This window comes from Berghia stephanieae, chromosome 6 (genome assembly GCF_034508935.2).
Source record: "Berghia stephanieae isolate SIO BIC M18660-M18661 chromosome 6, UCSD_Bste_1.3, whole genome shotgun sequence".
NCBI lineage: Eukaryota > Metazoa > Mollusca > Gastropoda > Nudibranchia > Aeolidiidae > Berghia > Berghia stephanieae.
Window position 1 is genome coordinate 24,386,594 of NC_088365.1, and position 22,116 is coordinate 24,408,709.

Here is a 22,116-nt window from a genome sequence, read left to right on the forward strand (position 1 = left end):
TGCTGAATTACGTTTGTGGATAAAAAGATGCACTACAGACTGTCAGGAAAGTGTACTAATTGTTGTTTTTTAAAGTTTGCAGCATGGACATTGATGCTCAGTCTGACCGACTCAGTTAATATGAGGAAGTCAAATATATGTGAAAATCCAGCTGCGAATTTAATGGTTAGAATCAGAAACAGACAATTGTCATATTGAGACATTTTCACAATGAATTTAACAATGATTTTCTCTCTCTCTCTCTCTCTCTCTCTCTCTCTCTCTCTCTCTCTCTCTCTCTCTCTCTCTCTCTCTCTCTCTCCTCTCTCTCCCTCTCTCCCTCCTCCCCTCCTCTCCTCCTCTCTCTCTCTCTCTCTCTCTCTCTCTCTCTCTCTCTCTCTCTCTCTCTCTCTCTCTCTCTCTCTCTCTCTCTCTCTCTCTCTCTCTCTCTCCACCCCTGTTTTTAATGTGTAAACACCAGAGGGAACAGGAGAATTTCTGGACTCGTGGTTGAATCTGGTTGAGAAAATGGTCAACCCCAAGATGGTACTGGAGTCCCCTCACACTCTCCCACCCAAGGGAAAAGCCCCTGGAGTCACACCCTTTGACCCGGTGCAATATCTCATCACCACTCAAAAGGTAACTGCCATTTGACAAGAATAGAATTATTATTATTTTTTTTTTTTAAAGTTTAAACCTGATAGATAATATAATATATTGTTTTTCTATTTTGACAGTTAATTGAAAAAATTGATTAATTTATGAATTTATTTCTTGGTGTCTTTTACTTTTGACTGTTTCAATGACAAGAAATGAAGTGAGTTGGAAAGTGCCATAAGACAACAGAGAATAAAAACTTTGCAGGTGGGTTGGAGGCCTACTCCACTCACTCACTCTTCTGAATTAATATATTCACAATGCTGCTGCACCGTGACAAAATCTCTTTATTTTTCACTTTGGTCAGAATATTTTACAATATTGATGAAGTAAATTGACCTTTGACCTATCAAAAAGTGTTAAACCCAGGTCTTCTTAATCCACTAATATTTGAATTTAAAAACTGTGTACAGCAGTTTAGACCTTATTAATAAGTTAAGATTTTTTCCCTTCCAGCCTTGAGATGATTTTCACTTGACCTACAATTTTAATTTTCCCATTAAATTTCCATTCAACATTGTCTTTTAAAAAAATAAATTTCTCTTCACAAAGGCTGCCTTCAATGCGGTGATGAACCTGTGGAACAAAACCCCTCTCAAAGTTCATGGGGGTCGAATCTCTGAGTCTGTCCTGGCCATCCTCTGCCATATCATTTACGGGGAAAGCCTTCTGCAAGTGAGTATTCTAAAAATAAATCACAATTGATTGGAAGCTTCAATTTACTAAACAAAGACAGATATTGTGGACATTTCGGGTTTCCCCATTATCAACATAACACGATGAATGGAATGAATGAGAGATGTGAGAATGACACTAAGACACATCTTTAAATTGAATTAAATTAAGTTTAATTAATTAATTAATTTGAATTACATTAGATTGAAGCTTCCATTCAATTTCCTATTGCTATTTATTTCTTCAAGCTTCAAGTCACAACATTTTCATTATTTTAAAAATATGGAAGGGATAAATGTTTGTTGGTAGGTAAGGTGGTGTCTGACAAAGCATGGGGGAAAAAAATCCAACAAAATGAAAGCAAACCAAAGCATGATAAACACCAGATTTTCTTGGTTGTGATTTGAATCTCAGACTGTCTAATTGACTTTTAAACTGTTGATACTTTTGTACTCTAGTTTCTCCTTTGTCAACGACTTTAAACGAACATTTGAGCATTTATATAGTGCAATATCTACTACATGTGCTCAAAGCGCTTTACAAGGGGTCCCAACACTTAACATGTAGATCAAGACAAGACACCTGTAGGCAATATTGCAGTTTTTTTTCCCCAGACAGAGGCAACACTGTTAATGGTCAGACTTAGATTGATCTTGCTTGCAATCGAGATTTTTTTTCTGACCCCCCCCTTGTCTGGGTGTGTTAGATCTGGCGGGAAGTACTTTGTGATAGACTAATGTCCTATCCATAGGGTAGCAATAACAATTGGTTTTGTTTGTTTCACGCTATTAAAATCTGGATAAACTGGCTCAATGGGCCTAATGGCTCTGAAGGACTTTTTAAAATTAATTTATTTTAAATTTTTGTTTTGTTTTGTTAATTGCTTATGGCAGTTTGCAGGGTTGCCAATTTTTCGTTTATAAACGGAATTCAGTATGTTATAAACCCTCAGTATAATATTTTTTCATCACCTGTTAAACAGTAAAAAGTCAGTACACAATGTGTTTTTACTGTTCATCACTCAGAAATGGGTCGGTCTACATGTTTGTGTAAAAGTTCAGTAAATTTTTGCCCCACGAATTGGCAACCCTGGGTTTGTCTGCTGATCAATTCCATTATATGATTTGTTGAAAAATTTCCTCTTCCAGAAACAAACGGAGAAAGAGAAAGCTGCAGCAGCTTCTGGTACCGGCGATAGCGCTGTAGATTTGAGCGGGGCTGGACCATCTGGACAGCTAGGTGGAGCCAACAGTGCTGAATTTACTCCTTTTACCAACTTCTTGTTGGGTGGTGGAGGGAGTGGTAGCGGCAGTCGGACGGCTGGTGGTACAAATACTGGTGGTCCTACTTTGGCGGAGGCTGTGTTGGGTGTGAGAGGTGCTGGTGGCAGTGGCACTGGAGGAGGAGGAGGAGGTGGTGGTGGTGGTGGTGGAGGAGGAGGCGGCGGAGGAGGAAGTTTCTCTGATGCTGCTTTGATTACCATCAACCCTCATATGTCGTATAGTGTCAATCTGGCACACTTGAATCAGGTATGCATTGGGTTATTTGTGTGGGTGGGTGTGTCTGTTTAAGGGAGGCGAGGGGCAGAGGTTATCTAGACTTAAACAATGAATTCTAGTCTTGTTTATTTACTTAGGTAGAATTTCCCACTATTTATATTGGTTTATTTGTGTGTATGTGTGTGTGTTTGTGTGTGTGTTTAAGTTTGGGGGAGGTCACTTATATTTAAGACAATGAATTCTGGTCTGTATTTTTACTTTAGAATTAGAGTACTTTTATTAGAATGTCCAACTATTGATAGGTTTCCCACTGAATTGGAATCCTGACACATTTCTGTCACCCATCCCCTGTATCTGGTATAGTGGAAGTCAGAATCAGCAAGGTCTTTCTTTGGGAATCACACTTTCATCCGGCAACAAAGGATTATATATAATGAATCACAATGAAAAAGTTTTAATTTAAGATTTAGTTACATTCTTTCGGGCATATTTAAGGACTCTAGGAATATTCTTGGTTTGTTTTGTTTGAATGTTTTTTTTAGATGGGTGGGGAAGGGGGGGGGGGGGGGGGGGGGGGGGGGAAGGGGGGTTGTGTTTTGAAATACAAAGCTTTTACAAATTAGTACAGTGGACCATTCACTAAAAATATGATATGTTGGTTTCTCACTCTTTCAAGTTCTATCATCATCCCTTTCAATAAAACATCAACTCAACCCCAGCATCTGAATCATCCCGACATAAAACTGTTTTGAAGCAGTGAGGCATTAAAAGTCTGGGTGGGGTTCCTGACCTCCCATAGTGGGCAGGGGGGTACTTGAGGTACTTACCGTGTCTTCTATCCCCCTATATCTGTTCTCCAACTTGCTTTCTGTCTTTGTCTTGGAATGAGATTATTTAGTTTTGTCCTGATCCTGGCCGGAGTTCTTGGCTGGGAGGGAAACAGTCGAATGTATAGTTATAGTTTTGGGAGATGATGTTTTTTTCCTTGTAAATCATCTCTGTTATGTATTGTTATTTTTTATTTTTGACATATGATTTGTAAACATTTGGGTATGTTCCTCATAGTGGGATCTTGTACTGATGTCTGGTGAGACTTTTAGGTGATCTCAAACTAAGTACATTGATAGTGTGCTCTTGGACTCTACATCTGTTTCCTATTTAAACTAATTCCCCTTTGTCTTACCTTTTCTTTGGTGTTTAATTGTAATTCTAGAACTTTTTACTATCGCATTTTCTTCCTTTATACTGGTCCTGATATGACCTTAATGTGTTACAAACTCCGTAAAACCCTTAAAAACAAAACAAAGCATGGGTTGTTTGAAGGAGATATGACTTTTTCCCTCTTCTGTTCTATCCTCATCTAGTTGATGGACATGGGCTTTACAAGACACCAAGCATCTGTTGCTCTTCAAAACACGACGAGTCTAGAACAGGCTACAGAGTACATTCTCACCCACCCAATACCTTCCACCCACCTACGACCTTCCAGCCCGACACCTTCCTACGAATGGGTGAGTTTTGAGTGTCATGTCCAAGTTCAAAGTAAAATCAGGGTTGCCAATTTTCTGTATATTTACAGAATTCAGTTAAAAGACTTCCTTACATTTTCCAGTCACTAGGCAAGCGGAAGTAAAAAGCTGACTGAAGGTGAACCGATTTGATAACGAAGCTCCATCCAGTGAGCTCCAGGATACAAGCTTATTAAACTAAAATCACACTTGACCTTTTGTTATCCTTAACTGTAATGTCATGTTATGTATTGAACAGTAAGCACATGTCATATGTGTCAGTCAGAAGGTGAAAAATTTGGATTTGCATTACCCCCCCCCCCCCCCCCCCCCCCCCCCCCCATTTTCTGAAAGAATATGCTCACCAGTGCATTTTAATATTTATTTGAAGTACATCGGTGATTTTTCATGAAGTTATGGTCAAATGTTTGGGAAAGGTATCCAGCAACTTTTTTCAAATTTCATACTTTTTCAACTTGACTAGCTGTAAAAAATATTTAGAAGTGAAATTAAGCTTTGATATTTCCCGAAGATGTACAAAAAGGATTGATTTAATCATTTATGAGAACTCATTTTTGATATAAATTGACCTTCTAACTACTAAACTTGGCTCTATCTCAATTCAAACCTTTACAGCATCCGACTATGTCATTCACTGTAACATATTATACTGGAGTTCAGTGTTCAGAAATGGGTCAGTCAATGTGTTTGCGTGGAACTTCATTAAATTTTTGTCTCCTGAATTGGCAACCCTGTAAGATGTAGTCCTGAAGGACTGAAGAGCTGTGATTGTTTAATTTTTAATAGACCCTAACGATGGCATACTACTCTTTGGAAAGGATAACACATGACAGTCAAATTTGCGCCAAAAAGCGTATTCGTACACTTTTAAAATTTGTATGTCTGATGCTTTTGCCATGTGATTGGACACGTTTCATGTGGGTAGTTGGGTATCTAAGAAGTTAAACATTCTATAGACCCTGTTGGATTTTTTATTTATTACTTTTAAAAAATGTATTTTTGGTCAATCGTAACATATTGAAACAACAAATGTAATACGTTTTCCGCCCGCCTGGTCTTAGAACTGCCCAGTCGAGGCTGGTTCATTTTTTTTTGGGGGGGGGGGGGGGGGGGGGGGAAGATAATTTTTCATGTATTAAAAAATTTTTTTTTTAGGATGTCACTGTCACTGTTTCATCCATACACCTTTTCAGATTATTATGATGCGGGATAGTTAAGGTAGGTTTTATACGAAACACTGACATTGCTCGCTGAAGAAAAGTTGGCTGGCCTTTTTAAAAAAAAAAGTGAAACAAAGTGAACATAATATATGGTAGTCTATCACAAAGTACTTTCCACCAGATCTAACAGACCTAGCTAACCAATCACTGCTGAGTGGACAGGAAGGATCAGAAAAAGATCTTGACGCCACCTGAAATCGATTTTGATCCCTTTGTGTGTGAGAAGCTAGTGCTCTAACAACTGAGCTATCAGTGTTTTTTTGTAACATTTGAATCCAAAAGACATGAATATTGAATGAACATATAAGTTTTGAATAAATATGGTAAGGCCCACTTGTTCAGGATGCTGTCCATTTTAAAAAATAAATTAAAAAAAAAAAAAAACCTATTACCTTTTTTGTATTATTTATGTCTTTGGTCAGGCTGGAGGCAGTGGTAACCTGATGGATGTGGATGATGAGGAAGGTCAAATCATGAAGGCCATTGCCATGTCACTCGGGGAAAACGCTATCATGTCAACTGACCAGGTATCTAAAATGCCTGCATTATTCGTTCATTCTCTTTCAAGTTTTTTTCTTCTTTTTCTTTTTCTTTTCTTTCTTTCTTTCTTTTTATTTATTTTTAAAATTAAAAAAAAACTCTCTCTTTACCGGCCAGTTTTAGAATTTTCCCCAAAACTTCACATCCACCTAACACAAAAATAGATTTTTCTTACTCGAACAGAAGATTAACAAATACTTTCTATGCATAATATTGTTCAGCAAAATGTGCTCTACAACGCAGTATCAAGTTTTTATGGCTATAATAAACACATTTTCTTCAAAGTTTATGAGAAACAAGAATAATCAGATGAGAAAGTTGTTGGTTGCATTGTAACGAATGTGACGATTTTCCTGTTGTTGGTAAGGAAAGGGTTAAATGTGATTGACTATGTGATTGACTTTTATCAATCCCTGGGTTGGAGCAGGAGGGGTGGGGATAGGGTGTGTGTGGATGTGATGGAGGACTTGTGGGACTGTTAAAGAGATCAGCAATTATTCCTGTGTCTTCTATCCTTATGTAAAAACTGATCCCTTCTTGTGGCATTCTATCCTCAACTTGGTATGGGATCCTTCATGAAGAGGGAGACAGTTAAATATTTGTTTCTTTTAAAAACATTTTCTCTTCTTGTTCTTTATTTCTTTCTTTTGTTTTTTTTTTTGTCCCTTTTAAAAAAAAGAGAAAGAAATGACATTCCCTCCCCTTTATCTACACACGCAGTTTAGATAATAAGTAAAAATAATAATGTTTCTCCCCCCTTACCTCCAGGGAAACGGTTGAATTCAGCACGTACTTACTTACATCTGAATTCAATTATTTCTTTTTAACGATGTATAAATATAAATATTTGTCAAAACTAATCACAACATATTTTTTTTCAGCCCAAGAATGGAAAAGATAAGAAGCCTGGTGTCGACACTGAAGAGAAACAGGAGGACGAGGAACCACTTGACACTGCTGTTTTAGACGAATTCACACAAAATATTTTCCCAGGTTAGCTCTTAGCACTTGATCATTTATTTTTTAAAATTGTAGTTCCTTCTGTTTCAAGGTGAAAAAAAAGTATTTTTATATCATGTTTTTAACTTTTGCCAAAAAGAGTTAAGTAGGAAAATTAATTGTGCTCCCTTCCCCCTCTTCCCCATTCTGTTACCTAACGCATGTGATAGTTTTGCCAGCTGTGTCAGAATACTGTCAAAATGTGTTTGGTGGCAAAGTTGGTGATAATTTTGAGAGGGAATTATCCATTGGTGACAAATTATTTTTAGTCTCAAATGTTTCATGTTCTGACACTCTGATTCGACTGTTGGGAGTGTGAAGGCTTAGCAGGTTTGTGAACGATTTGTAGTATATAGAATAATTTATTTTTTTTAATAAGCAAAATTTGCTTAAGGGGTCATTCCCACTGATGCTAACAATAAATAGATTTGGCAAATTGATGGTACACCCGTTACTAAGCATTAAAATCAGAATATTTCTACCATTTATCCCGTTTCGTCCCCTTGACTATTTATTTCCTGTATGAAAAGGCCTGAGATACCCTTAGTACATGTCAAGCACATAAATAGGTCAGGTCCAGTTAGTATTTCTCACAATATTTAGAGACACTGATAAAGGACTTGTTTGCAACATCTGATGACACGATGCGTTTTTTTTCAATCTGTGTTAAAATTGTGAGTAGTGCTCCTGATCTGTGTGCTGTTTACTCTGGGTGATAGGCAAGCACTTAAGGTGGCTATGGGTCTTTGGTTCACTGTCAGCGGTTGATTTCAGGGCCAAAATATACTATATTTTAAATTTTTGAGTAAAAAATAAAACAGCTTAAATGTTTATTCCACTAGTTTTAATAAAATATATGATAACTGACGTAATTTTCAAAAATGTATGCACTGTTTGCTGATTGAAGAACTGAAGGCTCATACTATACGATAAAAGTTAAGAATGGCATCCATGTCAATAGCTTGAAAAGTATAGCAACAAGAGGAACCATCAATTCAATTTGGAATGGTAGAAAGATACTGCTTGACATACTAATCTATTATATTTAAAAATAAAAACAAAACTGGCCCCTTTTCCCCCCGGCTCTTACAGACTTTATAAATAGACCGATTTTGACTGTGGATAGCTAGAAAGATACGTCTTGGTCTCATTTAATTTCCACAATAGTTTAATCATTAAAATAAATATGCCTATGCATAATATGTCTTTTAATTTTGTGATTTGTCCAAGTCTCCATATTTTTTAATGTTTTCATATTAAACAGTACAGCGGATAAGGGTTGCCAGATTCATTCACAGGCACTGACACTTTATTGTCACTAGATTGGGATTGATTTTGACTTTCGACGGCTCAAAAGATTTGTCTCGATCTAGTTTGATTTCTACAATAGTATACAAGGTTGCCAATTTTCCATACATTTATGGAATTCAGTATGTTATATAGACCCTCAGTGTATTTTCCAATCACCTGCTAAATGGATAAAAAGTAAGTCCACAATGTGTTTTTACTAGAGTTCAGCAGTCAGAAAGGGGTCTGTATATTTTTTTTGCGTAAAATTTCAGTTAATTTTTGTCTCCTGAATTGGCAACCCTGAGTATAATTATTTAGTATTAAGACTAAAAAAAAATTTTTTAAATAAAATTCTTCACTAGTTTTTTGAAAAGAAAACAGACATGACACATACATGGGACATTTTATGAATTTTGGCCAGCTCATGCATTTTTTTTCTTTCTTTTTCTCTCTTTAAATTAAATTCCTTCCTCCCCAGGTTGCCTTAAGTTGGTGGACACCCTACCAGAAACAGTTTACCGAGTGTGTGATCTACTCATCGTGGTCATGTATCGAAATGGCCAGCAGTGGAAGAAGGATACCTTGGCTTGTCTCTGTGCTGATGTAAGGAAAGATCGGCTCATTTCTCTTCTTGTTTACATCGAGGCCAACTGTCCTGATAAAATCGGGACTGTCCTCATTTTGCAATCTGGGAATAGGGAAAAAAATTACAAAAAGAAAGGATAAAAAATTTGGATCGTATGGAAATATCCCAGGCTTATGCTTTTTTGACCAGTTGATTAAAACAAGGATGAGACAAATAGAGACTGTTCAAGCTAACCTTTAATGTTAAGCAATCTCAATCTAGATTCGGGATGGGGTCTTTGACCTCTCATGGTGGGCAGTAGGTCATTTGCTGTGTCTTCTATCCCCCTGTATCTGTTTTCTGAGTTGCTTTAGTCTTTGTCTTGGAATGGGATTTGTCCTAGCTATTTGTCCTGCTCCTTGCCGGAGTCCTTAGCTGAGAGGGAAACAGTCAAATATTGTTTGTTTTTGAGATGATTTTTGTTTTCCTTGGAAATCATCTCTCTGTTATGTGTTGTTAGTTATGTTTTGGATATGTTCTGTAAACATTTGAGTGTAATTCTCTCACTGGGATCCTGTGCTGGTGTCTGGGTGAGACATTTAGGTGATCTCACTAAATACACTGATGTGATGTGTGCTCTTGGAATCTACATCTGTTCCCTATTTGAACCATTTTCCTTTGTCTTACTTTTTCTTGGGTGCTTTAATTGTAATTATGCTATGACCTAAATGTGTTGCAAGCGCCGTAAAAACCCTTAAAAACAAAAACAAACACCAGTCTAGATTATGTTTTAAAAAGTTCAAACAAACTCTCATTTTGGGTCGTGACGTTAGCGAGTGTTAGGTTGGCCTGTTTAAATTCTTTGAAAAGTTGGCTGCAATGTTTATCATTTTAAAAAAAGTATTGAACAAAACAAAAAAAAAGATTATATCTTTTATTTGCCCTAATAAATCAACACACTGTGTGGAAATTCAGGGTTGTGTGTGTGTGTAGTGTGTGTTTGTGTTTATTAGGCACTTAAACATATCAATTTATGACAATGCTATGCATTGTTTCTTATATCTTTTATTTTTGTGCTTGATTAATGTGACATGAATTCTTTCCATAACAATGTCCAAAACCTGAAATTTTAAACACTACATTGTTATTACCATTCGTTTTCATTACAAATGATTTTTTTTTTTTTTTTTTAAGCAACAAAACAATTTAAAACAACTGGAAGTTATTAATCATTTTATTTTTTCTCTCTCCAGCTTTCTGAGTTATGCAAGGAAATGACAGCGTATGCGGAAGAGAACAACGTGAGCAAAATGTTAGAATCCAGCAATGCTCTCAAATTTGGAACAAGACTTCATCTTTTGAGTCTACTTGGAGAGGTATTTGCTTTCTCATTTAGGATTTAAAAAGAAAAAATAAATAAATTATTGACTGATATTATTGGGCTCTAAACAAACAAACAAAACAAAATCTACCAGTTTCAGGTCTTAGTGATTTGAGTAGGTCTTGATAGCTCAGTTGGTAGAGCAATCGCTTCACTCGCAAAGGGACCGGGATTGATCCAGGGGGAAGATTTTTTTTTCCTTTTTCCGATTCCCCTGTCCACCCAGCAGTGATTGGGTATCTGGGTCTGTTAGATCTGGTGGGAAGTACTTTGGGATTGGATGGTGTCATATCCAAAGGGTAGCAAGCAATTGTTGTCCATTTAAGGCTTTTGAAACTGGGATATTAATAATAGAATAACTCTTTTATTGTGTTAAATGCTGAAACCTCAGAGCGCTTCACAATATCACTTGATTAACGGTAAACACACTTAAACCGTCAAAAAAAAAAATCATACAGCAGTTACACACACTAATTACGCATTTTTCATAAAATAGGATAAAAAGTGATGTTCTACAAATTAAAACTAAAAATAAATAATGATAAATTCCAGCTCCATGAGCTCTGTGAGTCTGAAGGACTTTTATTAATGATTTGAAGACCAATAAGAGAATAAAGAATAAAGGTTGCAAGTTATCTAGATTGACACGATTGACTTATCTATGTACGTCTTTTTAATTTGCCACCTTGATTCTATACATAAGTCTCTTATGTGTGTGCTAAATCATTCCCCACCCATTTAAAAGTTCCACTTTCACCCTTCTATCCAAAAGGAAATGAGCCAATGTGTGGCTGTGGCCATGCAGATGGCCAACCTTCCCTCCATCATGACGACCCTGCTGGTGGCCAGTAAGAATGCTCTGCTGGCAGCCACAACCCAAGCTCCAGACACAGATATCAGCACGGAGAGAACCAAGTTGACTCCCAAGTGAGTGACACAAATACATACCTGCCAACCCTTCCGCTTTTGGCGGAATTATTCCTATTTTCACTCTTCCTTTTCTACAATTTCTGGCATTGTCTCTAAAATAATAATGATGGTGATGGTAAGAAGGAAAAAAAAAGAGGAGTATGGGTGGGGAATGGGGTTGGGTGGAGGTTAAAATGGTGAATTAAAAAAAAAAAAGAAGATTTCCAAAAGGGAATTAAGTAGGAAAATTAATTGCACTCCTTTCCCCCTTCCCCATTCTATTACCTAATACAGATTATATGTAATATTTAGTTTTGCCAGCTGTGCCAGAATTTTGTCTTTATTTATGTGTTTGGTGGCAAAGGTGGTGGTCATTTGGATACAGAATTATCCATTGTTAAGAAATTCCTACTTTTTGTCTCCAATTCCTATTTTCTGACCATCTGATTCCACTTTTGGAAGGTATACGGTTGGCAGGTCTGCAATTATATGGACTGGATGACCCAATCCACTGGGAAGTTTAATTATTGGTGACTCAATTGGACAATCAGGTGTTGTGTTGGGATGAATGTGAGGATGAAAATTGTGCCTATTCCCCCAATTTGTGGAGAAACCAGTCAACAAACTATTACAAATGAAACTTAACTAAAAATAGAAGAGGAAAAAAAAAAAAGAAAAAAAAAAAAAGAAGGCAAGTGAGAGTAATTGTTCATATAAATTATAGGCAAGAACCCCCCCCCCCCCCCCCCCCCCCCACCCCCAGAAATATATGTGTCAGTGCATGACATAATCAGTCGGAAGGTGAAAATTTTGGATTTCCCCAGAGCATTTTAATCTTTATTTGAAGTAAATCAGGTGATTTTTCATGAAGTTATGGGAAAGGTATCCTGCAACTTTTCTCAAATTTCATACTTTTTGAACTTGACTAGCTGTAAAAAAATATTTAGAAGTGAAATTAAGCTTTGATATTTCCCGAAGATGTATAAAAAGGGTTGATTTAATCATTTATGACAAGAACTCATTTTTTATAAAACTAAACTTGGCAATATCTCAGTTCAAACCTTTTCACCATCCGACTGATTATGTCATTCACTGTAACATATATGGACTGGATGACCCAATCCACTGGGAAGTTTAATTATTGGTGACTCAACTTTGACAATCAGGTGTTGCGTTGGGATGAACGCGAGGATGAAAATTGTGTTTAAAGTCAGAGCGATGATTCAATTCATTCCTAAGTGCCTATTCCCCCCAATTGTGGAGAAAACGAGTCAACAAATGATTACAAATGAAACTTAACTAAAAATAAATCTTGAGTAACAATCTCACCCCAATATGTAATGTAATGGGTAATTTATATAGTGCCAATATCCATTTACAATATTCAAGGGCAATTTACAATTGCAATAAAAAAAATAATTAAAAAATGCAAGTGAGAGTAATTGTTCATATAAATTATAGGCAAGAAAAAACCCCAGAAATATAAATATAAATAAATATATATCAACGATTCAAGTGATAGGTAGATCTAAATAACTCAAGTTTTGAGGGATTTTAAAAAGATTTCTAAGGTCTGGCAGTTCCTTGTTGATGTGCTCCTCAAAGGCAAAAGATGGTTCAGAAAATATAGTTTTCGGAATTTTTTTTTCCAAGTGATACTGAGTTATAAAACATGAGTGAACGATTCAAATTGAGTCAGATGGATACATTTTGTGGTCTCTTGCTAAAATTGAATGCAAAGACATTAACATTTTGTTGTATTGCTGATCATGTCTAATAATAATAATAATAATTAATAAATAATAATAATAATAATAATAATAATAATAATAATAATAATAATAATAATAATAATAATAATAATAATAATAATAATAATAATAATAATAATAATAATAATAATAATGATATAATGAATTTATGTAGCGCCTCGTTCCAATCAAACTAGCTCACTGGTGCTTTACATCAACACATCATAAACCACATTGATATGATGATAAAATATCTTATAATAAAATACATGCTAAGAGTCAAAATTATATGCCTTAAGAAAAGTTCTTTTTTTTTTTACCATTTTCTAAAACTAAGTGGATTTTTACTATTTTTTGTTTCAATACCTATGTCGAGTTTACCACAAGGCATTGTTGTATTGCCTTCAAAATTAGCTTTTGGTATAAAAAAATACATGTAACATGGATTAATGACGATTATCTGTCTTGCTATTCTAGATGGTTAGCTCCCTTGTTGCTTCTGTTGGACATGTGGGAGAAGATATCAGTCACAATCAAGAGAAAGATTTCTGCTAGAATTGTGGTGGTAAGTATTGATGGTCAATCCCCCAGAACATAAACAAGGACCTAGGCATACGGTCATAGGTAAAGGGTACCCATAATTTGGTAGTTTGAAGAGGATGAAAAGTGATTTAATGAAAAAATAAACATTTTTTTTTTTATCATTTCAGCCATAAAACTTTTTTTTTCAAATATTGATGGATTAAAGTAAGATCTGTACAAGGTGCCAGATAAAGCAAGAAAGAAAAATACCAGAAAAAAACAGCCCAAAAAATCAGTCTATCTCGATTACCGATAATCAGAAGGTCTGAGGTTCGATGCTCAGTCAAGGTAGACTGTTTTTTTTTCTTGTATTTTTCTTTCATGCTTTGTCTGGCACCTTTCATACACACTAGTACAGATCTTTATCTTACTCCGGTGCCTGCTCCCTAGTTTCTTAAATTCATGGATTAAGATGACCTCAATCTTGTCATGAAATGTCCAATGAGACTGGTGCTGCCTTTTATATAAGCCCACCTCATGAAGAGGGTATTAAACTGATGTAAGCACTTAACTTTTAAAAAGGTGGACTAAACTAAAAATCATATTTTATTACTGAACAGTTTAAAAAGAATATTTCTCTTTTTGTTTCCTTGTCACAGGGTAGCAATCGCATTTGGAAGTGGTTTGACGACAGCAGTGGACGGTGGTGTAAATACAGCACCAGTAACAACACAACCATTGACGAGGCTTTTAAGAGAGGGGAAAGCTTTGTTAGGTAAGAGCAGAGCTGAGCTGCCTACTTGAAATTTAAAAAATTCGTTGTTTCCAAGGGGGAAAAAAAAGGCACTTTAAATAGCTTTAGAAATAAATAATTTGCCCTCAGCATGCTCCAAAAATACTCAAGTCCTGAATATAGGTTCTTAGGAACTAAACTTTCCTTTTCAATAAGATTTATTGAATCAAAGAAGCGAATGTTCTTATGTAGCTGGAGCCAAATTTGTGTATTTCTACGAATTTTTCGTGGTATTAGGCAGGTCTGGGTAAGAGTGGGGCTGAGGGAACCGTTTCTTGAAATAAATGAAAAATTCCCTTTATCTAAGGGGAACATTGTCGATAAGGTCTATTTCAAGGGAGGACTGGAATAACCCAAGGAAAGGAAAGACAAAGAAAAAACCCATTGCAGACCTGCCTACTATTAGGAAAAATATGAAAACTTGGCTCTAATTTCAAAACTTCATGAGTTTCTCTAAGTCATTGAAACTTATTGAAAATGAAAGTTGAGGTCAGACTACATAATTTTAAGGATTTTTGAGTGTTATTTACTCCTTGTTAGAGTAAATTGTTGATTTTTAAAGTGACTGCAATATTTATCTCCTAAAAATTGCGAATTAAAATTTTTTCAAGTGGGCAGCTCTGCCATAGAATGAAAAAAAAATCTCTTAAATTTATAAATAAAATTGATTGGGATGTGTTTAATTTACTTGATAAGATATAAGAATATTACACTTTCGTCTCAATAAACAAGAAAGGAAAAAGAGAGAGAGAGAGAGAGAGAGAGAGAGAGAGAGAGAGAGAGAGAGAGAGAGAGAGAGAGAGAGAGAGAGAGAGAGAGAGAGAGAGAGAGAGAGAGAGAGAGAGAGAGAGAGAGAATGGAGAGACTGTAATAGATTGGGAGGATAAAGAAAAAAAAAGAAAGAAGAAGAAATGGTTATATTTTGTGACACACATTATTCGTTGGTCAAAATGTGTTTCAACGATACAAGCTGATAAAGTCTCTAATGGTTTCAATCTTTTCCAATGGTCGTGTAGGTTTCAAGCTGGAAGGAGGAAATATTCTGTCCAATTTGGCACCATGATCCAGGTATGTTGTTCGGTTTTGTTTTACGGCTGTAACATTTAAGTCTGCATGGATTTGTTGCAAATGCTGCTGCTCTAAGGTTGAGGTAAAAAAAAACAAAAAACAAAAAAACAACAAACAAAAACCCTTCCAAAAAAAAACAAAAAAAACCCCAATAAAAAAACAAACATTGAAGTAGTTGAATAGAAGCTTCAATGACATTCACAAAGACAAGAGATGTGTCAGGCCTGCCAACACGTATGATTTCTCATATTTTAATACGATTTTATGTCCAAAATAATATGATAATATGGGAATGTTGATTAAAATATGCCAAATGCCAAACAAAAAGTAAACAGTTTGTAGCAAAAAGGGGAATAACTGATAAAAGTGGAATAGTTGAAGGTCATTAAATATTGTCTCCACCTACATGAGAATCTGATTAGCCAGAAAGACAAGATGATTGTCATTGGAATTACACGATTTTCTTACTCGTTATTAGCTTAATAGGTCTCCATATATTCAACGAATGTTCATTTTTGACATTTTGGATGGTTGCACTATTTTGAAAATACGATTTTTTGGAAGGAAACTATAAGAAAATGAGCATAAATATTTGGAAAAATATGATAAAGCTTTTCAAATGGTTGAGGTTGGTTGGCAAGTCTGATGTGGACGTTTTAGGTCTTTACCTTTGTCAACAAAATAGATTAGGATTAAGACACTATAAAGGTGAATGGTCTTAACAGTTGTCATTGATAATTGCCTTTAATCTTTACAGTTGAATGAGGAAACTGGTAACCGTCGTCCTGTCATGTTGTCGGTGCCCACAGCAGAAGACAGACCTCCAGGAAAGAAAGACCAGTCTAAGGAGACGGTGCAAAACGAACAGATAGCTGGTTAGTATCATGAGAGTGATCAAAGAGCAAAGCTGTAATATTGTCTTACTGAGCATAAACTTAATGCTATACCTATTTACTGTTTAAAAAAAAAAGAAAAAAGATAAAAAGGTAACGATAATAATGAAAATAAATAAGAGTATTAATAAATTAAAGATAAAAATTTATTTTAAAAAATAAATCGAAAAACAAATAAGTGAACAATGAAAATGAAAATTGAATCAATAAAAAAAAAAATATCACTCGATTTGATTAATTAAATTATGCAGTTTAATTAAGCTTTTTAGACTCTGAATATGTAATTTTTTCCATCATGATTGGATTTTAGATTAATGTTGAGTGTATTCCTTTAAGTGGGATCTTGCGCTGATGTCTTAGTGAGACTTTTAGGTATCTCAAACTAAGTACATTGATAGTGTGCTTTGGAATCTACATCGGTTCCCTAATTGAACTATTCCCTTCTGTCCTAGTTTTTTCTCAAGACCTTTTAATTGTAAATCTAAAATCTTTTCACTATCCAATTTTCTTCCTTTTTACTGGCGCTGATATGACCTAAATGTGTCACAAGCCCTGTAAAACCATTAAAAACAAACAAAGCAAACAACCTCTCCTTCGTTCCCTCTGCATGGCCTCTCCTTCCATCCCTCCCTATGACTTCTCCTACATTCATTCCCTTCATATCCCCTCGTCTTCTTTTCAATTTTTCAGAGGAAGTGCGAAAAGAGTTTGAAGTACCAGACAATTTGGATAACTTCCTTTCTGGTTTTACACCGGAAGTGATTCATGTCATTATAAGGTAAGGGAAAAGATAAAAGAGTTAAAATATACATTGTCCGATTTAGTGTGGAAACAAAATAACATAGGCTTAGAAGTGGAGTATTCTTACTTCACATTTGGAAATATATTTGTCTATGGATCTGCATTTTATTGTGAGGATTATTGCAAACTTGATGAATAGAAACTATTTAGATCTGAACAAGTGTTAATGAAACGGGTGCCGGACAAAGCAGGAAAGAAAAATACAAGAAAAAAAAACCCATCCCAAAAAATCAGTCTTCCTTGACTTGTGATCGAACCCTGACCTCCTGATTAGAGTTTCGCTTCTATGTAATTTGAAATTGTCACATTATTATCTATATTATTAAGCATTATTTTGAATAAAATTGTCTGAATCATCAGTAAAAGTAGATCTGATGCCAAAATTTGATGTTTTCAACACCCCTTACTCGTTAACGTTAATATATTCCGTCTCTTTCAGCGCATTGAGTGCGTACCTCAGCATTCCACTGACTCCCGACTGTCTTCATGCCACCATGAGATTAATTCTGAGACTCACAAGGGAGCATAAGTTTGCTGAACAGTTTGTGTGCGAAGGTGGAGCCCAGCGGCTACTCTCTCTGACTGAAGACTCTAACTTCCAAGGTTTCCTTAACCTGGCGACTCTCATTTTCCGACATATTTTGGAGGAACCCGTCTCTTTGCGGTACTGCATGGAAAAGGTATATATCTGTCTCTAAAATGGTATTATATCTGAATGGTTTTGCCGGTGAAAATTAAATTTATATTCTGAAATGTGAGACTTTTGCTTTACATTGTTTGTTTCATATAAAAAAAAAAAGAATATAAATTTATAACGGCCACCTGTCCTGATAAAATGGGGATGGTCCTGATTTGGTATTCTGAGAAAAATTTAGAGAGAGGAAAAAAAAATTGGACTGTTTATTATGCGTATGGCAAGGACCCTTGCATGTCACAGGTTTATGCTTTTTTCGACTAGCAAATTAAAACATGGAACAGAAAATTTTCTAAATTTAGATTATGCTTTTTAATAGTCCAAACATACTGCTTTTTTTTTTGGGTCATGACGGTGTTGTGCGTTAGGATGTCCCGTTTTAGCTCTTTGGAAAGTTGGTAGCTGTGTAAATTCTAATTGCATTAGAAAGTTAAAGGTCACATCTCTAATCAGTTTAACTTAAAAAATTCTCTTTTCATCGTGACATGATACCAGATTGAAATGGCGGGTCACTATGAATATTTAAACCAAGTATAGTTACTTTTTATTATTTAGTGGCAAAACAATTGGCCACATGTTTATTTTAGATGTTCATTTCAATTCATATCGCACCACAATTAATTTTAATAATGATTTGGAATTATAGTTTATTTCTCAAATATGTAAGCATGATTGTAAATTTCAGTTGGTGTGAAGAGAATTACTTTTATGTTTCCTTTGCTAGCCTTGAAGATATGTTAAAAAAACAAATACAGTAATGAATGTCGTCTTGATCAATTTTTGTAGCTAATGTTAACACAGCTACCGGATAGATCAATTGGTAGAGCACTCGCTTTACACACAAAGGGATTTTTATATGTCTACCCATTCGTGATTGGGTAGTTGGGTCTGTTAAATCTGGTGGAAAATGCTTTGCGATAGACTAGCTTCCTATCCAAAGGGTAGCAAGCAATTGTTATTGCATGTTTCACGCTATAGAAACTGGGATAAATGGGGTTCTATCTGCATAATGGCTCTGAAGGACTACAGACGAGAAGAAGAAAATTATTAACACAACTGTGGCAGCGTGGTGGTATATCTTTGCTTTGTACCCAGAAGGTAAAGATTTTGACTCCTTGCTGCACAGTGGCTATGAACAAGTCACCTTGCCCTAGCTGCACTCTGCTTTCCAACTGGATTCTGGGCTATTCCTGTCGTCTTCCCTTGGAGTGGAGCTAAAAGGCAAATATTCCCTTCAGGGTATAGAAAGGGAAATATATTTATTATTACAAGTAATTCATTTAATAAAAGTTTATTTTTGAGATCACCTACTTGATTGGAATGAAGATACCTATTTAGAAATATGAGAGGTTATTACAAATTTCTCTAAAAGTTCATTTTTGAGACTTCATTGGAAGGAAGATACCTATTTAAAGATATGAGAAGTTGGCATAGATTTCTAACTGAAAATTACAAAATTCTGAAATTATTTCATTTAAAAGTTGATGTCTTGAATAAATGTACTCTCCCACTAGGTGATGCGTAATGTGTGTGCTGGCATGGGCTCATGCAGAAGTGGAGTGAGTCAGGGAGGGGTGGGCTCCAAGGAGATGCATTACGTCCTGCGAGTTTTGGGACCTGCTGCCTGTAGAAACCTGGAATTGTTTTCACGTGTGGCCAAAGATACGCTTCAAATCACTCTTCCTTTCAATGGAAAAGGTAAGGCCTTACTGGGAGTTACAGGCTGTTTGATAAAATAACTGAACAAGTGTCTGTGAAAGGTGCCAGACAAAGCAAGAAAGAAAAATACAAGAAAAAAAACCATCCCAAAAAATCAGTCATCCTCGACTGGGGATCGAACCTTAGACCTTCTGATTGCCTGTCAGATAGCCCATCTGACTGGTAATCAGGTCTGAGGGTCTGTTAATAAATTATCTTAAGTATTGTGTTGTGAAGCATTCCAGTTTACTTCAGTTACCGTTTTCAGGGAACGACCCTAAGAGTTAAGGCAATGCATTTTTTAAAACTCAGATCGCATTTAGTGTTTTTTTAACGCTTAAAATCTCTCAAATTGGCATTACAAAATTCTAGCAAAATAGAGAAAAAACAGTTTATTTTTTCTTGCTTAGCTGTTGTGAATTATTAAGATGAAATAGCAATGGAATATTAATGCCAAACAAAACTTTAGAGGATTGTGCATCCTTTTGGTATGTTTTTCATAATTTTGTAATAAGATGTTCTTAAGTTTTAAACTTTTTTGTAATCCTACACTTTAAAAAGATCAAACACACACTATTCATGACAAGTACTCTATCCTATATTTTTTCATAACTTTTGTTTGTTCATTCTCTCTCATAAAAAAAACCCAAACCCAAGCTAGATTTCTTTGAGCACATAATTCAAGTATTTTGTGTTAAACTTAAACTCTCTCCAAGTTCACCATGCTTGAAATTCAAACAAAATTGTTCGATTTTCCATGCAAATGAACTCTAGAGAGAGTTAAAGATCTGAAATAATGCCAGGCAAAGTAGAGAGAAAAATGCAAGGGAAAAAAAAACATCCTCAAAAAATCGGACTACCTCCCTTGTCAAGGCGGGCTGATTTTTTGGGGGATTTTTTATTTCTTTTTTGTATTTTTCTTTCTGCTTTGTCTGGCACTGTTTAGCGATTTTCCCTCATATTTTCAGAAAATGACGACACTCGTGTTGTAGTGAATGCCCCTCAGTTTTTGAAATGCACACCTACAAAGCAACTGGAGTCTCTGGTGAACCCTTGGATCAAGAACTTTATCTGGGATCTACTCAACGCTCTCATCGTTTGCAATAAAGAAAGTAAGTGGAAAGTTTTGTTTTCAGAGATTGAATGCCAGAATATTGATTCACGACTATGGTATATATCATGGGTGTCAAATTTCTGCTGTTTAGCGGATTTACACTATTTCAAGTCCTCTCTTATTTTCTTCCACTATGGAGATTTGCTGGGGGTCGAGACCCTCAGTAATCTTTCTATATTTCCAAAAATCTATGTCAATGGTGTAAATGGTACATTCCATTTTTTTTTGTCTTGGTTTCAAGGTCCTTATACATATTTGGCAGTGGTGGTGGTGGTTAGTAGCTAGTAGTAGTAGGAAGAAATAGTTGTTTGTAATGTCAGTTAATGCAACAACTATGTAGTTTGTAATGTCAGTTAACACAACAATTATGAGCGACCATAATTTTGCTCCAATCATTTCAGCACCTCAAGGCAAAAGCACAGAGAAACCCATGGAGAACATTGTGGATGCATTAAATAACTTCATGTCCGAGTGCCAGAACCAGCAATCAAGAGATGGATCCAACCATGCATGGCCCACCACAAGTACTGCATCATCCGTCATGGATAGGGATGCTACTTCTGCTGCTGCGACAACGGTGGGTTGTGTTGTGTCTCATTCTCTCTCTCTCAGACCTGCCTATTACAACGAAAAATTTGTAAAATTACCAAATTTTGGCTCCAATTTCAGAACTTCATGAGTATCTCTTAGTCAATTAAAACTTATTGAAAATGAGGGTTGATATTAGACAACATATATTTTTAATTGGATTTTGAAGTTTATTTAATCCTTGTGAGGGAAAATTGTCGATTTTTAAAGTGAATTATAGCAACTACGATTATTAACTCCTAAAAATTACGAACTTTTCATCAATTTTCAAGTAGGCAGGTCTGCTCTCTCTCCTGCCCCCCCCCCCCCCCCCCCCCCCTACCCACACCAAAAAATAAAATTAATTAAAAGAACCTCCAAACAAACGGGCCAGATTCGTATTTAAGATTATGATGAAATGTGTTCTTCAATAATAGATGCTCAATTATTTTTCTTCTTCTGTTCTTATCTTTCCAATGCTCATACGTCTTTAAAATTTTAAAAATTTAATTCATTATTTTCAGACAAAGGACAACACTCCATCAGCCGATGAAAGCCCTGCTAGCTCCAAACAGTTGATTCCCAAATCAGCCATCCTCCGACTCCTTTCAGAGATAATCCGTTCCTATGGTAACTGTGTCCAGCTCATCACTCATTACACCTACCAGGCTGGCCAGTCTGACCTGGTGCCAGAGGTATGGATGGGATATCAATTCATTCAACCCATTGTCTCAAATAAGTATTATTCAGAGTATTATACAAACTTTTTAATGTAAAAACAGTGGCATTTTATGAAAAGTATGAAAAGCTGGCCAATCGGACCTGGTACCAGAGTTATGGATCGGAATGCAATTGGACTGGATCGATGTTTACCTATTTTGCAGGTCTGATAACCCAATTTGTTATGGGCTTATTGTTGTCATGGAAATTCTATCAAACCAATGCAAAATATTGTCCATTACACCAATGTTA

The 22,116-nt window shown here is 35.7% G+C and overlaps 1 protein-coding gene across 4 annotated transcripts in view; it reads left to right on the forward strand.

The window, feature by feature from the left end:
- The window catches only part of LOC144974723 (E3 ubiquitin-protein ligase HUWE1-like), a 99,281-nt gene that overhangs the window by 31,477 nt on the left and 45,688 nt on the right, over window positions 1-22,116 (forward strand). For 3 of the 4 annotated variants that reach the window (XM_078917905.1, XM_078917909.1, XM_078917906.1), the window contains exons 30-48: window positions 461-618; window positions 1,189-1,311; window positions 2,460-2,840; window positions 4,175-4,321; window positions 5,982-6,086; window positions 6,981-7,092; window positions 8,867-8,991; window positions 10,207-10,329; window positions 11,107-11,261; window positions 13,472-13,559; window positions 14,176-14,291; window positions 15,326-15,377; window positions 16,135-16,252; window positions 16,961-17,048; window positions 17,511-17,751; window positions 19,280-19,463; window positions 20,432-20,575; window positions 20,979-21,154; window positions 21,669-21,839. In XM_078917905.1, the coding sequence (XP_078774031.1) occupies window positions 461-618; window positions 1,189-1,311; window positions 2,460-2,840; window positions 4,175-4,321; window positions 5,982-6,086; window positions 6,981-7,092; window positions 8,867-8,991; window positions 10,207-10,329; window positions 11,107-11,261; window positions 13,472-13,559; window positions 14,176-14,291; window positions 15,326-15,377; window positions 16,135-16,252; window positions 16,961-17,048; window positions 17,511-17,751; window positions 19,280-19,463; window positions 20,432-20,575; window positions 20,979-21,154; window positions 21,669-21,839 (2,807 nt within the window). The remainder of the gene's footprint in view (window positions 1-460; window positions 619-1,188; window positions 1,312-2,459; window positions 2,841-4,174; window positions 4,322-5,981; window positions 6,087-6,980; window positions 7,093-8,866; window positions 8,992-10,206; window positions 10,330-11,106; window positions 11,262-13,471; window positions 13,560-14,175; window positions 14,292-15,325; window positions 15,378-16,134; window positions 16,253-16,960; window positions 17,049-17,510; window positions 17,752-19,279; window positions 19,464-20,431; window positions 20,576-20,978; window positions 21,155-21,668; window positions 21,840-22,116) is intronic. The other variant, XM_078917907.1, reaches the window with a different exon arrangement.